Source organism: Neolamprologus multifasciatus, chromosome 6 (genome assembly GCF_963576455.1).
Source record: "Neolamprologus multifasciatus chromosome 6, fNeoMul1.2, whole genome shotgun sequence".
Lineage (NCBI taxonomy): Eukaryota > Metazoa > Chordata > Actinopteri > Cichliformes > Cichlidae > Neolamprologus > Neolamprologus multifasciatus.
Window position 1 is genome coordinate 11,651,012 of NC_140444.1, and position 13,448 is coordinate 11,664,459.

General features: G+C 40.7%; 1 protein-coding gene across 2 annotated transcripts in view; it reads left to right on the forward strand.

Moving 5' to 3' along the window:
• Positions 1 to 13,448, forward strand: part of adcy9a (adenylate cyclase 9a) — a 41,983-nt gene that overhangs the window by 24,608 nt on the left and 3,927 nt on the right. Inside the window, exons 2-9 of one of the 2 annotated variants that reach the window (XM_085163509.1) lie at positions 886 to 1,085; positions 2,334 to 2,441; positions 2,651 to 2,889; positions 3,321 to 3,423; positions 4,496 to 4,704; positions 5,657 to 5,816; positions 9,383 to 9,534; positions 11,538 to 11,567. In XM_085163509.1, coding sequence (XP_085019635.1) covers positions 886 to 1,085; positions 2,334 to 2,441; positions 2,651 to 2,889; positions 3,321 to 3,423; positions 4,496 to 4,704; positions 5,657 to 5,816; positions 9,383 to 9,534; positions 11,538 to 11,567 — 1,201 coding nt within the window. The remainder of the gene's footprint in view (positions 1 to 885; positions 1,086 to 2,333; positions 2,442 to 2,650; positions 2,890 to 3,320; positions 3,424 to 4,495; positions 4,705 to 5,656; positions 5,817 to 9,382; positions 9,535 to 11,537; positions 11,568 to 13,448) is intronic. The other variant, XM_085163510.1, reaches the window with a different exon arrangement.

Below are 13,448 nucleotides of genomic sequence, written 5' to 3' on the forward strand. Positions count from 1 at the left end.
ACTGTTTGTATATTTCCTTGTTGGCTCTTCAGCGGGGTGAATAGGCCTGAGCCGTGGGCTGATATGCAAACACAGTTTGTGAAACGCCCAATATTGCATTACCATTGGCTTGTCAGCATTTGTGTAAATCCACTAAGCATGGATCATGTGTGCTTGAAGGGTGTGTGTCTACACCTAGCCATGATTTGTACAAGCATAAAATTTCCTCCTCAAATGCCATTAATGGCTAACGGTCAGCGTTGTGCTGATCTGGGAAGGGAGGGTGTGTCCTTAGCGCTTCCTTGTTGTATCCACACACCTGACACAGCTACAAATGACTTGTTTCTGTCCTTTCATTATTAAATTAGTTTATTGACAAATCAGTTACAGACCTGACTGAATCATCAGATTTTTGGTTACATCTAACAGTGGTTAACATTTAAAACCCAGGTGGATCATCTCAGTACATACCACCATAAAAATGACTTATGTCAGCAGTTCATATTCATATTCCTGAACATGACCATCTGTTTGTTCATAATGGCGAAAGAAATTTGCCCAGAGTCCACATTTTGAACATAATCCAGTCCATTTTTATCAGCGACATGTGCAGTGGTGCCTCTCAGGGAAATAGACCCTAATTTAAAAGTTACTACACCATTTTAGTTGATTTTTTCTGTAAGTAAGAAAATTTGCTTTCTTTGGGAATTCAGAGGCACATGATGACTGGTCTTTACAAATTCTCAAGTAATATTTTAGCAATTGCAAGCCACTGCTGTTAGGATTGTGTTAAGTGACACAATTGGTTGTGCTCTGCAATTCACTTCTTTTTAATCTCACTCAACCAGTAAAGTGAAAGTTATGCTACACTCCTCTAAACTGCATTGCTTTTTGTTCTCTTGTTAGAACTGAAAACCTACCTGATATCAGGGAGGAAGCCGGATCATGATGTGCAGTGTGGCTGTTCTCAGATGGCACTGCCAGGTGAGGATTTTGAAGGAGTCAGTCGCTCCTCCTGTCCTCCGACCCACACACCAGACCTCATCCCTGGAGGGGCGAAAGCCGCTGAGCCTCTGCTGCCACACCAACCACCTGACCGGATTGGGGTAAGAGGAAAACCACATACGAGGAACTCAAACTGGCATTGATGCTTGTTGTCCTTCTGATGAATGCCTCACTTAAAGTAGTGGCTCTTATACTTGTCATGTCAAGAAATGGAGAATACTTCTCACTCTGCATCGTTTTAATCAGGCATTAACAATAAAAAGGATTCCCTTGGTCATATTCTTTTTTTTCCAGCTCTGTGCCCCAGCAGTCAGAACCACTTGTCTATAGTAACATACAAAACTGAAGTACAGGGTGGGCCATTTATATGGGTACACCGTAATAACATGGGAATGGTTGGTCATATTAAAGTCCTGTTTGTGGCACATTAGAAAGAATAAAGTTACGTTGAAACCAAGCACACCATTATTTTTCTTGTGACATCACCAAAAAGTTTGATGTGTCACATGGCCCTCTTCCTATTGAAAAAACAAAAGTTGTATCCAAGATGGCCGACTTCTAAATGGCCACCATGGTCACCACCCATCTTGAGGAGTTTGCCCCCTCACATATACTAATGTGCCACAAACAGGACTTTAATATCACCAACCATTCCCATTTTATTACGGTGTATCCATATAAATGGCCCACCCTGTACTTTTGGTGCATAATGTTGCTATCCACACCCCGCAGCATGAAAAAATAGTTCTTGTAACCTATTGTCAAGCTTTTCTAATGCTTCTCTATCATTATTGAACCAGTCAGTGATGAAGGGAAGCTCATTTTGAACTGGGGCAATTGTAGCTCAAGAGTTGGGAGTTCGCCTTGTAATCAGAAGGTTGCTGGTTCGAGACCCGGCTTGAACAGTCTCGGTCGTTGTGTCCTTGGGCAAGACACTTCACCCGTTGCCTACTGGTGGTGGTCAGAGGGCCCAGTGGCGCCAGTGTCCGGCAGCCTCGCCTCTGTCAGTGGCTACAATGTAGCTTGCCATCACCAGTGTGTGAATGACTGGATGTGTAAAGTGCTTTGGGGTCCTTAGGGACTAGTAAAGCGTTATACAAATACAGGCAATTTGCCATTGTGTGACTCACACAGAGTTATTTTGTCTCGTATTCATTGCTAAGTCTTAATTATTAGGGGGGTTTATTATAAAACCGAAACACTCCAGCTCATCATTTCACTTTTATTTAAACTTAAAACATGCCAGTGCGCACAGCTCAGTCATATATAATCTGATGCTGTTATTGCACAAGCTGCTTCTATATGTTTAATTTGTCAAAATCTCCCCTGCTGTCTTTTTCTCTCTCTAGCCTCCCTGTGTGTTTCATAACACAGTCCTGTCTTCAGTGGCAGAGCAGGGTGATGATGTGGCTGTGCTGAATGGCTGCCAGGAAGAGCACAAGACTAGCAGTGCCAAGGTACAACACGCACACACGAGCAACGACAGCATCGGTGCACTTGTCAAGCACTCGATTAAGCATTTGTCACTAAAGCTACTTGACAGTCATGCCCCGTGCTTATCGCTTGTTGTGTCCTTTCTTCTTTTTTTTTTTTACCTCCGTCGTCTCTCCTCTGACTCTGGTCCCTCTGTCTTTGTCATCGCCTTTATCTCATCCACTCATCACAGTTTATCCCAGGTCACAGCCCCAGGGCAGTCAACGGCCTGCTGAGTCCACCGCTGGAGGAACCAGTGCGGGCCAGTCAGAGTTCTCTATGTGACACGGGAACTGGCACCAGTCTCGGCATGGCCGGGGGCACGGGGGCAGCAGGTACAGGCATGGATCACTCTGCCTTGATACAGTTGCGTGCCAAGAACTACAGACAGAAGAGCGACGCCCATTTCGTGGATGTTATAGGGGAGGACAGGTGAGCAAAGTGGTTAAAGGTGGAATTTATGATCTGATAAGGTCACTCAAGGGTGACTAATTATGCAGTAAAAGTTATCACTTTGGCGTTGAATATGATGCCATGTTTTCATGTAATTTTCTTATTACAAATAAACCTTTGTACTGAGGGCTCGCCTCGCCAGATCACAGAGATAAACGCATAAACTCCACACACAGAGTTCTCAGGATGCTCTTAAAGATGAAACGCAAACATCGTATGATTACTTGAGGACTCAAGGGTTTAATGCTAATGTAGGAGCAGTTGTTTCAGACGTACAGTTTGTTTGTTTTGTCCTGAATCACCGGATGAGTTGTTACAGTTGTTGCATTTTTTTCGCACAATAAAATAATAAGTGAACCATTTGACTTTTTCTGACCTTTTGTCGTATTTTTTTCCCCTCTGATCTCCAGTCTAATGAAGGATTACTTTTTCAAACCACCCATCAATAAGATCAGCCTTAACTTTCTAAAGAGCCCTCTGGAAAAAGCCTATCGGAGCAGCTACAAGGAAGAGGTACACACAAGTACACAAACACATTTTTCTACTCAACTGTTTGATGATCCTACCAGCGATTGTGATTTTAACACTCTTCGCTGATTAACTTGAGGCTTAACTAAAAATAGCACCCAGCAGAAGAGAGGGCTTCCTACGTGGATAAGAAAAAAAGAACCACCCAAAAACCTGAACTGTTAAAAAGCAGAAGGCAATAAGGAGACGAATGACAAACAGTAGTGTCCTAATGCATCTTTTGAATCTGAGTCAGAGCGTTTGATTCTCTCTGTGTCACTGCGTGCTTGTCTCTTTGACCGATGGGGTGGAGTTGTTGTAAGTTTTTCCTTGTACCCCTCTTGTTTCCGAAATTTTATACCACATGCTCTCTCACACAGGCACACACACACACAGGACCAGTTCCAGTTGGCCTGCATTGACCTCAAAGTCTTGTAGCCACCTGGTGTTAAACCAGTGTTACTACAAAAAAACAAAAACCCCATAACACTAGGATCACTTCATGCAAAATGTCTCCAGTATGTGATCATAAGAGTTTGCACATGACTATGACTTTTGGGTTTAGCTGTGAAAATATATTCAGTATGTAAATAATATTTATTATTGGCTAAAGCGGCACAAGTTTTAGTTTGTGCATTCGTGTCTAGAAAGAATTGTTAAACAATTGGAAGAATTCAGGTGATTTTTGCATTTGTAAAAAAGCTTTTATTTGTCACTTTTACTGTTGTTTTGCACCTCCCTTTAAGGATGAAAATAGGATTTAGTTGGGTTTTTTTAACACCCACTGAAGAAGTGTGATTAATTTAAAAATAATCTGGCAGTTTACAGAAGGCAGTAACATTTTTTTAAGTTAAATCAGATTAGGAAACCGTGTAAAAACAACGCAGATCTGGATACTACTGCTAAAAAAAGGTAAAAGAAATATTTTGTAGGTTTCATTGTGTCTGTACTTTGTTTTACATTTAGATTTACACATTTTAGACCTGATTGTAAAACATCCATACATTTATGTGTGCATTGCAAGGTGTGGGTGTAGTTTCTGTTAAAATGAGCAATTGCAATTACTCTTCCCATTTAGGTCAGAAACATGGTTCCGGTGCAGACATTTGCAAGCACTACCTTCAGCTCCTTATTGGATGTCCTCCTCAGCTGTTTTGTCTTCCTGGCCCTCACCCTGGCCTGCTTTCTTCCACCTCTCATGAGCTCATCCACTCTGGCTACCGCTGCCCTGGCCTTGGCTCCCCTGGCTGGTCTGTTTGAGCTGGCCTCCTTGGTGCTCTCCATACGGTGAGGATGTTTAGGCAGCTGATGCAGATGGAGAGTGTTTGTGGGTGTTAGTGAGTGCGCACACATGTTGTATATCAAAAATGTTTTGACCGATATGCCAATAAAAACATTTGTATAAGATATTTTATAACGTAACACATTCATTGTCTCAACATTTGACCTTTTTACGAAACAATGACAAGGCCTCAGTGTTTTCCCCAGATTTTATTTTTCCTGGCGGGATAGCGAAATCGCTCAAGTGTTATTTATACCGTTGCTCTCGGTGCGGTTCCAGCTGGGCGTAAGAATACGCAATTGTTTGTTTTCAAGTCGAGTGCCGTCGCAGTCGAATAAAAATCTGTATCTCTTGGGCTTCAGTGCCACGGAACTGAAACTACTGATAGACCAACATGCAGGACTGTGACTTTCCACTGAGACTAGCATGAATTGTTTTACACTGTTTTATGTTTTATTTGGCTTCCACACCACGGAGAAATTTCCCCAGTCAATTACTGGCTTAGAAACCGGCACAATGACAAACTCATACCAGGCTTAAAGAGAAAAAAAACAAACGTATCCTTGGATTTTCCAATACTCTGAGTAGTGCTCGGGATGTGTTTTCTTGTGGTACTTACTTTAATGACTGTGCATGGAGAGTATTTAAAGATTAATTAATTTTCACTTATTGTCTTGCCTAAATGGGCAATAAATCTTCATCTTCTTGCTGTGACTTGGACAGTATTATTGTTTTAATAATGTATCATAATTAAGGGTAATGAGAATCTGCTGCAGTTTTTTCCCAGACTGAGCAAGGATTGAGGAAGATAGAGGAGAAGAGGCGGCGTGTTTTTCTCTACTTTATTTTCTGTCTAACTTTGATATTTTTCAGTTATGGTTTAAAGTTTTTGTTCATTCTGATTTTCATTAAGACAATAAATGATTCCTCCTTCTCTTCTCCACTCCTCTCGTGCAGCATGGCCTTCTACTTGGAGGAGGTGATGAGCTGTACTCACTCCCTCCTCCTGGTAGTTTCTGGCTGGGTCTCTCGTCACGTGATCGGTGCCGTGTTGGTCTCTCTCCCTGCCATCTCTGTCTTGTCCCACCTCACTTCAGGCGTCCAGCCGGAACCTCAGGTAAACACTAAAATTAAACTCTTGTCGTGATCAGAGAACAAAACTTCTTAAACATCCCAAATATCTTCTGGTTCACAGCCTCAAAATATTTCACACATTTCTTATCTGAAAGTATCTCAAGCAGAAGTTTAAAGTAAAAATGTAACCCTACTAAACTTGCACCGTCATAGTTGCTGCTTCTTGGTATCATTCAGAGAGATTGCAGTTGACGCTGCTGCCAGGACTACTACTAAAGACGCCATGCTGGGACTAATAGTACTTGTATTGCTGCTGATTTAACTGCAACTACTGTGCCTCTGTTGTCCCTGCTTTTGAGTAATAGTTTACTCTGACTGTTATCTCTAAGCTGATTTGAAACTCATCATGGTCTAAAACAGCTCATTAGCTGGTGTTAACCCGTTATAGGACCACTAGATTGAACACGCATGGATTTTGACACCAGACATGTCGACTTTTCTTCTTTGAGTCCTGCATGTGTGAAGATTGAGTTGTGCTTGTTTTGCGGCGTTTTAAGTCAAGTGCATTTCCAGCTCTGTATACGTATGAGTCTCGTATTTCATGTTGGAGCCAACGGCTGCTTGCAAGATGTGCATTGGTTTCATATTTTGTTTTTCCAACACCTGATGTCTTTATCCATTTCTCTCCCACCCTGCTCACTCTCTCGCCTCAGCTCTCGCCATCGCTTCAGGGCTCGCAGATCAAAGCGACAGTCTCAGGGAGAGTTGCTAATTAGACATGCAGTTTTCTGGACTTTAATGCCTTTGAAGATGTTAAGACCCAATAACAGTGCTGAGTGAGGGTTGTGGGGTGTTAGGGTGGGGTGGAAGGGCATGACAGGGAGAGGGGAGGACATGTGTAGTGATGAGCTGGGAAAAGATCTTATCTTGTCAATGTAATCGTTAACAGCGTGAAAATGTCCCCAAATTCATTTTGCTGTCTGCATGTTTTTGCATGAAAAGAGCTCTGCGGATTTCTAAGAGCCTAAATCACTATGTTTTAGACTTTTACAAATCACATTATATTTCATTTATGTTGCTTTTGAAATTCAGGCTTAGACCTGACCACTAAGACATTTCCCCAAAACTATGACAAAACACCTCACTTTATTGGGTCAAGGATCCTTTTACAAAGCTAAACCTTATGGACAAAAGTACTGGGCCACACCTCCTAATCACTGGCTTCAGCTGTTTCAGGCCCATTACCACAGGTGTATAAAATCAAGCCCCTGGCCCTTGTAACCTGCTTTGGCAAACATTTGTGAAAGACTGTGCTGCTGTGAAAAGCTCCCTGAATTCATGCGTGGCACTGTAGTAGCATGCTGCTGTTGCAACAAGTCAGTTTGAAATTTCTGTCCTCTTAGATATTATATGATCAACTTTAAGTGGTATTATTATTGCGAAGTGGAAGTGTTTAGGAACCACAGCAACTCAGCCATGAAGTGGCAGACCATGTAAAGTTGCAGAGCAGGGTTGCTGAGTGCTGCAGACTTATCAACATCAGCACAAAAACTGTGTGCTGGGAGTTTCACTGCATGCGTTTCCATGGCTGTTCAGCTACATGCAGGCTTTACAGCACCAAGCACAATACCGAGCATCGGATGGAGTAGCATAAAGCAGCGGTCCCCAACCCCCGGGCCTCGGACCGGTACCGGTCCGTGAGTCGTTTGGTACCGGGCCGCGAGAGTTGAGGCTCAGGTGTGAAATGTATGGTTTTCAGGGTTTTTATCGGTTTTCAGCGTTATTTTGTCATCGTTTTTATTGTTTACTCGGTTTTCCTGGGTCTTTTCATGTGTGTTTTGAATAAATCTTCTTTTTTTCGGTACCGGTACTAGTTTTATTTTGTTGTATTTATCCGCGACACCTTAAAGGCCGGTCCGTGAAAATATTGTGGTTAAGGTTGGGGACCGCTGGCATAAAGCAAGCCACCACTGGACTCCTGAGCAGTGGAAACATGTTCTGTAGGGTGACAAATCATGCTTCTCTATCTGGCACTCTGTCTGACGAGTCTGAGTCTGGAACGTTCCAGTGAAGGGGACTCTTAATGCCTCAGCTTACCAACACATTTTGGACTATTCTGTGCTTAGGTTTTCTCTTCCAGCACGACTCTGCTTTAGTGTAGATGGCCCAACACTTGCTCACGTGGTGGATTTCAATTTGAGATTGAACACACTACAGTTTGTTCAGTGCTAAATCTTCAACATTGGTGAAAAACTCATTTTGACAGCATTGTTTTGAAATCCATCCAGTTATTTTCATGCTATATATATAGAAGTAATCCCTTCAAGCCAAAGTGCAGGTTTCAGACTGCACTAAACACTGTTGTAGAAAGTTTTTACCCCTAAATCTTAAAAGGTTGATGGGGTATTGTTACTGTTGATACCCAAGTTTGTGAATATGACAACTCAAGGTTGAGGTGATGTAGGATTTTAAAATTCATCCCTTAGGTGCACCTACTAAAAATCTCAAACAAGTTTGAATCTCAAGGACCCTGACACAGAGTCAACTTTTCTCAAAATCGCCTAGGATTTTCAAATTAAGGTGCGTCTACCAGGAAGCTTTTTTTTTATTTTATTTTTAAATGTTGCCTGCTCTTGGCTCTATAAGAAGTCTGTTACAGAGGATATTCCTAATAATGCCACCTTAGGCTGGGAATGCAGCAGCACCACAGCTCCACCCATCTGCTGTTCTAATCGTTTGCAAGGACCAGCCAATGAGAAGAAAGCTAGTTTAAAGGAAGAGGTGCAAAAGAAAATCTTGCTTCACAGTGTGCATGAAGTGAAGTGTCGCACCACAGCCCAGGTTAAGATGAATAAGGATTATTTTGAAATCAGAATCATGCAAAGATACTATAGTAAGGTCCAAGAATAAAATATGGAGAAAATTGGAAATGAGCAAAATAGAATCCCTTTGATTGTCGTAAAGGTCTATTTGTGACAATAAACAAATAAAATGATTCATTAATTTAAAAAAATGTTCCATGAAATTATAGAGCTACTCCTGAAAACTGAAAACGTCTGTGCACTTATTCCCTGAATTGCTCTTGACATTTTAGGATATAATATTGCAGTTTTGGTGACACAATCCAGGGAAATACCAAGGAAATGGCAACAAGAACTGTAGAGAAAAACGTTTGCCGTGGGGGAAATAGGAAGCTAATTGATTCAATTTTATTTATGTAGCAATAATTCACAAGGGTAATCATCTTAAGGCACTTTCTGGTAGCAGTTATCTGAACTGAACTGTAGTACTTTGATCCAAAAACCTTCAAGCTTTTTATCATATTTTATTCAATAAGCCTATGGATTGTCTTTGGGCTACAACATGCTGGCTTTGGCTCTGGTGGTGAAAGATGTAGTGTGATGCACTTGTGTTACACAACATAACCACTAAGTGCTTAAACAGAAAACCTGGATTTTACAGCTGAGGAGTAGCCAGTGTTACATCATTACATCACTACGTGCTTAGTAGGTGTTTTTATAGCACACGCTTCAGTTGAATGTGCAAGAATTCTTTGTTGCTGTTGTATTTGCTAAGACATTTGAATAACTAGCTTTTGTTTTTCCTCAGGTGACCGTGTTCCTGTGCTGTGCCACCATCCTGGCCATCATCCAGTTTTGTAACTTCTGTCAGCTGAGTTTCTGGATGCGCTCAATCCTGGCCACTGCTACAGGGGTTGCTTTGCTGCTGCTGCTGTTGTGCAGTCCTCTGTATGGGGAAAGGTGAGACGCTAACTGCACATACACACAAACACTAAGTGCAGGGTACTCTGTGGGATGCTATCACGAATCCCTATAAAAGACTTAAGTAGTCAAGGGTAGAGCAGTGATTTCTAGCCAGCCCTTATTGTAAAACAAATTTGCACCTTTTATGTTTAGTCTGTAGATCTCATGCATATATTCACTACATAAAATCCTCAGTGTTCAATGTACTGACTAAAATGGCACAGTGTAAGTGGAGGTATTCCACATTTTCTCTCCAGAAACAGCAGTTCAGATCAGTGAGAGTCAGTGGGAGAATAATCAATGTGTTTTGATAGAAAGGGAGAAGTCTTCTGTTAGAAACCGATGGAGACTTTTGCGGAGGGGAGAGCGGAGAGCTCGGGTGAAGTGTTGGAGTCATCCAGAGATTATTCAAGCATTATTCAGCTTTATTTCAAACTGTTCTACCATATAAACACGGCATCTGTGTATAAAAGCTGACCTGCAGGATGTAGAGAGCATAAAAGGTTATTTGCAATCCACTCTTAATGAAGTTACTGCAGCTGTGCCTCATCTGTAAATGCACACATTGCTCTTGCTTTTTTCTGCATGCTTCCAGTCCGAGTCGCATTAATAGCTGCACATTTCATTATATTATGTAATTGATCTGATGGAGAGGAGGGAAAAAAGCAAAATACATGAGGGAGTTTGTGACATTGTGGGCATCTGTGTATGCACAGAGACACCGCAGAGGCTTTTGTGCTCCATTATGAACTGATCTCTGTGTACAGGATTAAAAATCTACGGCGCAAACTGCTCTGCTCGCTGTAAAAATGTAACTTTGCTGCCTTTAAAACATCCATAGCATGCATGCATTTTGTATTTGCAGTGAGATGACTTCTTCTCAGTTTCAATAAAATGCCACTATTACAGGGGACCAGAAAGATGTGGGACTCAGATCTAAACATTCAGGACAAGCGCTCAGTAAAGAGCTACAGGACAGATCCAAAGTTTTACATGGCGCTTCCATGCCAACCATCTCTTGTGCCAATTATCACTCCGATAATATCTCCCCCTGGCATTCCAAATTAACACTTTGAGCTGCAACTATCACCTCCACACCAGGCACAAAAGAAGGCAGGCGTTTTCCTTTCTTTGGTTTTTTTTAGCACTTTTTTGCAGTTAATTGCCTCCTGCTGACCTTTTTAAATAGCTTTTGTATTGTTAATTTTAAATGCACTCACCTGCAAAATTTGCACTTTGGAAAAAATACATTTCTAAAAAAAAACCATCATGTAACCAATAGAATTATTGCAATTATTGCTTTTAAGTCTCAAAATTAACACTGAACTTCTTTAGTAAATAATAAAAGTTCTTTTTTTAATGCTAAAGAAAGAGGTTTGCATTGGTGCTCTGAGTCTGCCCTGTTTGTTTGTGGCTCAGATTTGAATTGGTAGTTTTTAAGCACTGTACATGTAGCAGATTCCGCAACAGAAATAAGAATATCTACATCATATGCAGGAATTCAAATAGCACTCAAGATCCAGTGAAGCAGTTCATCAGGAAAAATGTCTTTCCTCAGAATAATTTATAATTCATTTGTTTTGTGAGCTCAAGTAGATTTGTTTTCTTTCTGGAAAGGCTGTGATCAGCTGACCTGTGATGATGCTATAGAGTTTGGGGTTTTTAACCACCCATCTAATATTTTGAAAATAAGTTAGCATATCACTAGTTCGCCAAATAATGATGGGGTGATGTTACTTTTTGATTTCTTGAGTATCTTCCTGGCATCAGCTAGAAGGAACCCCATGAAACATGATCCTGCCTGATATTGTGGTGTATTAAGCCACCTATCGTATTTAATTACTCTGCAATTGAAGATATCGAAACACCATTTTGGCTTGTTCTGCCCACTTTAACCCCTGATTATATGCTGTCATGCATGCGTATTGTTTGTGTTTGTGTGCATGTGTGTGACTGTTCCTGACTGGTCTTCTGACTGACACCACTCTTGTGTCTTTCAGCTCGAGTAATAACAGCTTACCAGTTCAAGGGTGAGTGTCTCCGTGGAAACAGAGGGGTTTGATTGATGACTGACATTTGAAGGGTTAACAGGAGCGACTGCTTTCTTTTTTTCTCTACTCATAACTACAGCTCTCTCTAGCTTTAACCTATGCTCACACGGTCATGCTTTTTATTCTCCTATCCATCTCTCTCTCTTCCTCTGTTTTCCTCTTTGTGTGCTGCAGTAATCATGCCTGCAAATGCCAATAGTGGTGGAAATGACTCATGCAGCTCATGCTGGCTTAAATCTTGTATGAGGGCTACAACTAAGCCTTAATCAAGGCTGCAGTAGAAAAAATGAAAGTAGGGAACTGCTTCTTTGTATTCTTTGGTCTTTGTTGGCTCCTTTTCTGGGCATTCACGATACACCTGTTTATATTACAGTTGGATATGTAAACTTCGACATTGCATTTTTTATTTTAGTTTTATCAAGGGAATTACAAAAACAAACTGAAACAGACAAATTCTCCGTAATTTTTTTTCTCCCCATCAGTGATGGATAAGTGTAGGCCACAACCCTTTACTGTGGTTACACTGAATGCCTAAAGTATGCATTTTACTTCTATTATAATCAATGGAAGTGGCTACACCAGACATGAGAGTATGTGGCACGGAGATCATCTTCTTTTCTTTTTTTTTTAATCTTTGCGTGAGATGCATGCAGTTATTGTATACAGACATGGGTCATAAAGCGTTGGTATGTTTTTTGCAAGAAAAACTTCAGCATCCATCTTTGGCAGTAGCCCAGCAGCTGGTGGTTACTTAGCAACTTAACATTAAAAAAGTCTGGGGATGTGGGGATAGAAACACCTCTAGACCGTTGTTAGGTCAGCTATTTTAAAGTTTTATGCAAATTCACTTTAATTTACATTTTCATCAGGACATAAAACTGCATGTATAGAATCACCAGTCAAATCTGAGTTAAAAAGACGAAAAAAATGTTTAAAAACTTATATGACTTTGCCCAAAAATAAGGTTTTAAAAAGCATTTTCCCCAGGATATTATACTTAATAGTTATGCACTTACTGGCCACTTTATTGGGTACACTTTGATAGTACTAGCTTGGATAAAGGGATGGACACAGTCAGCAAAAATAATCAGGTAGGCTGTAGCATTTAAACAGTGCTAAACTTGTACCATGTGAAGGGGAGCTCCCCACACCATTACACCAACAACAGATTGAACCACAAAGGAGGATGCATCAATGCTTTTTGTTTTTTTGACATTAAATTCTGACCCTACAATCTGAATGTTGCAGCAGAAATTGAGACTCATAGGACCAGGCAAAGCTGAAAACAAAGCACCTCTTGTTTTGCCTGTTACTCACTTTGCCCTATGCAAAACAATCTCTGCAGGTGTGGTTACTTAGAACAAATACTGTGCTGCACACCCGCTTTACAAACTGTTCCCATGTGTTATACAGTCAATGTATTCACAGAGTTTGTGTAAGATATGACACAGATCACACACAAGTAGTTTTTTTCCCTCATTCTTTCATCTTAAAAAAATAACTGAATTTCAATTGTACATCAGAACATCTCGACATCATCAGTTTACATGTTCTGCATTGGGGTGATGATGATAAATAACCCCTCAAATAATATTGCATTGAGGATAACTTGTCTTATTCTAGTGCTAATTACAGTTTTTAGCTAAAGTGCATTATCAGATAAAATTTACCAGGCATAACTCCTTGAATTTTCTTATCTGTCACATAAATCCATAAAGTGATTGGATGAAAATCACTTTGGATTTTTTTTTTTAATTTTCAATCAGCCTTCATCTTCTTTAACTCAAGTCTAGTTTCTAAATCTTCCAGAATTAATTAAACTGCAGATAAGCAGTGGTTGGGGAGTTATAACTGGCAGCT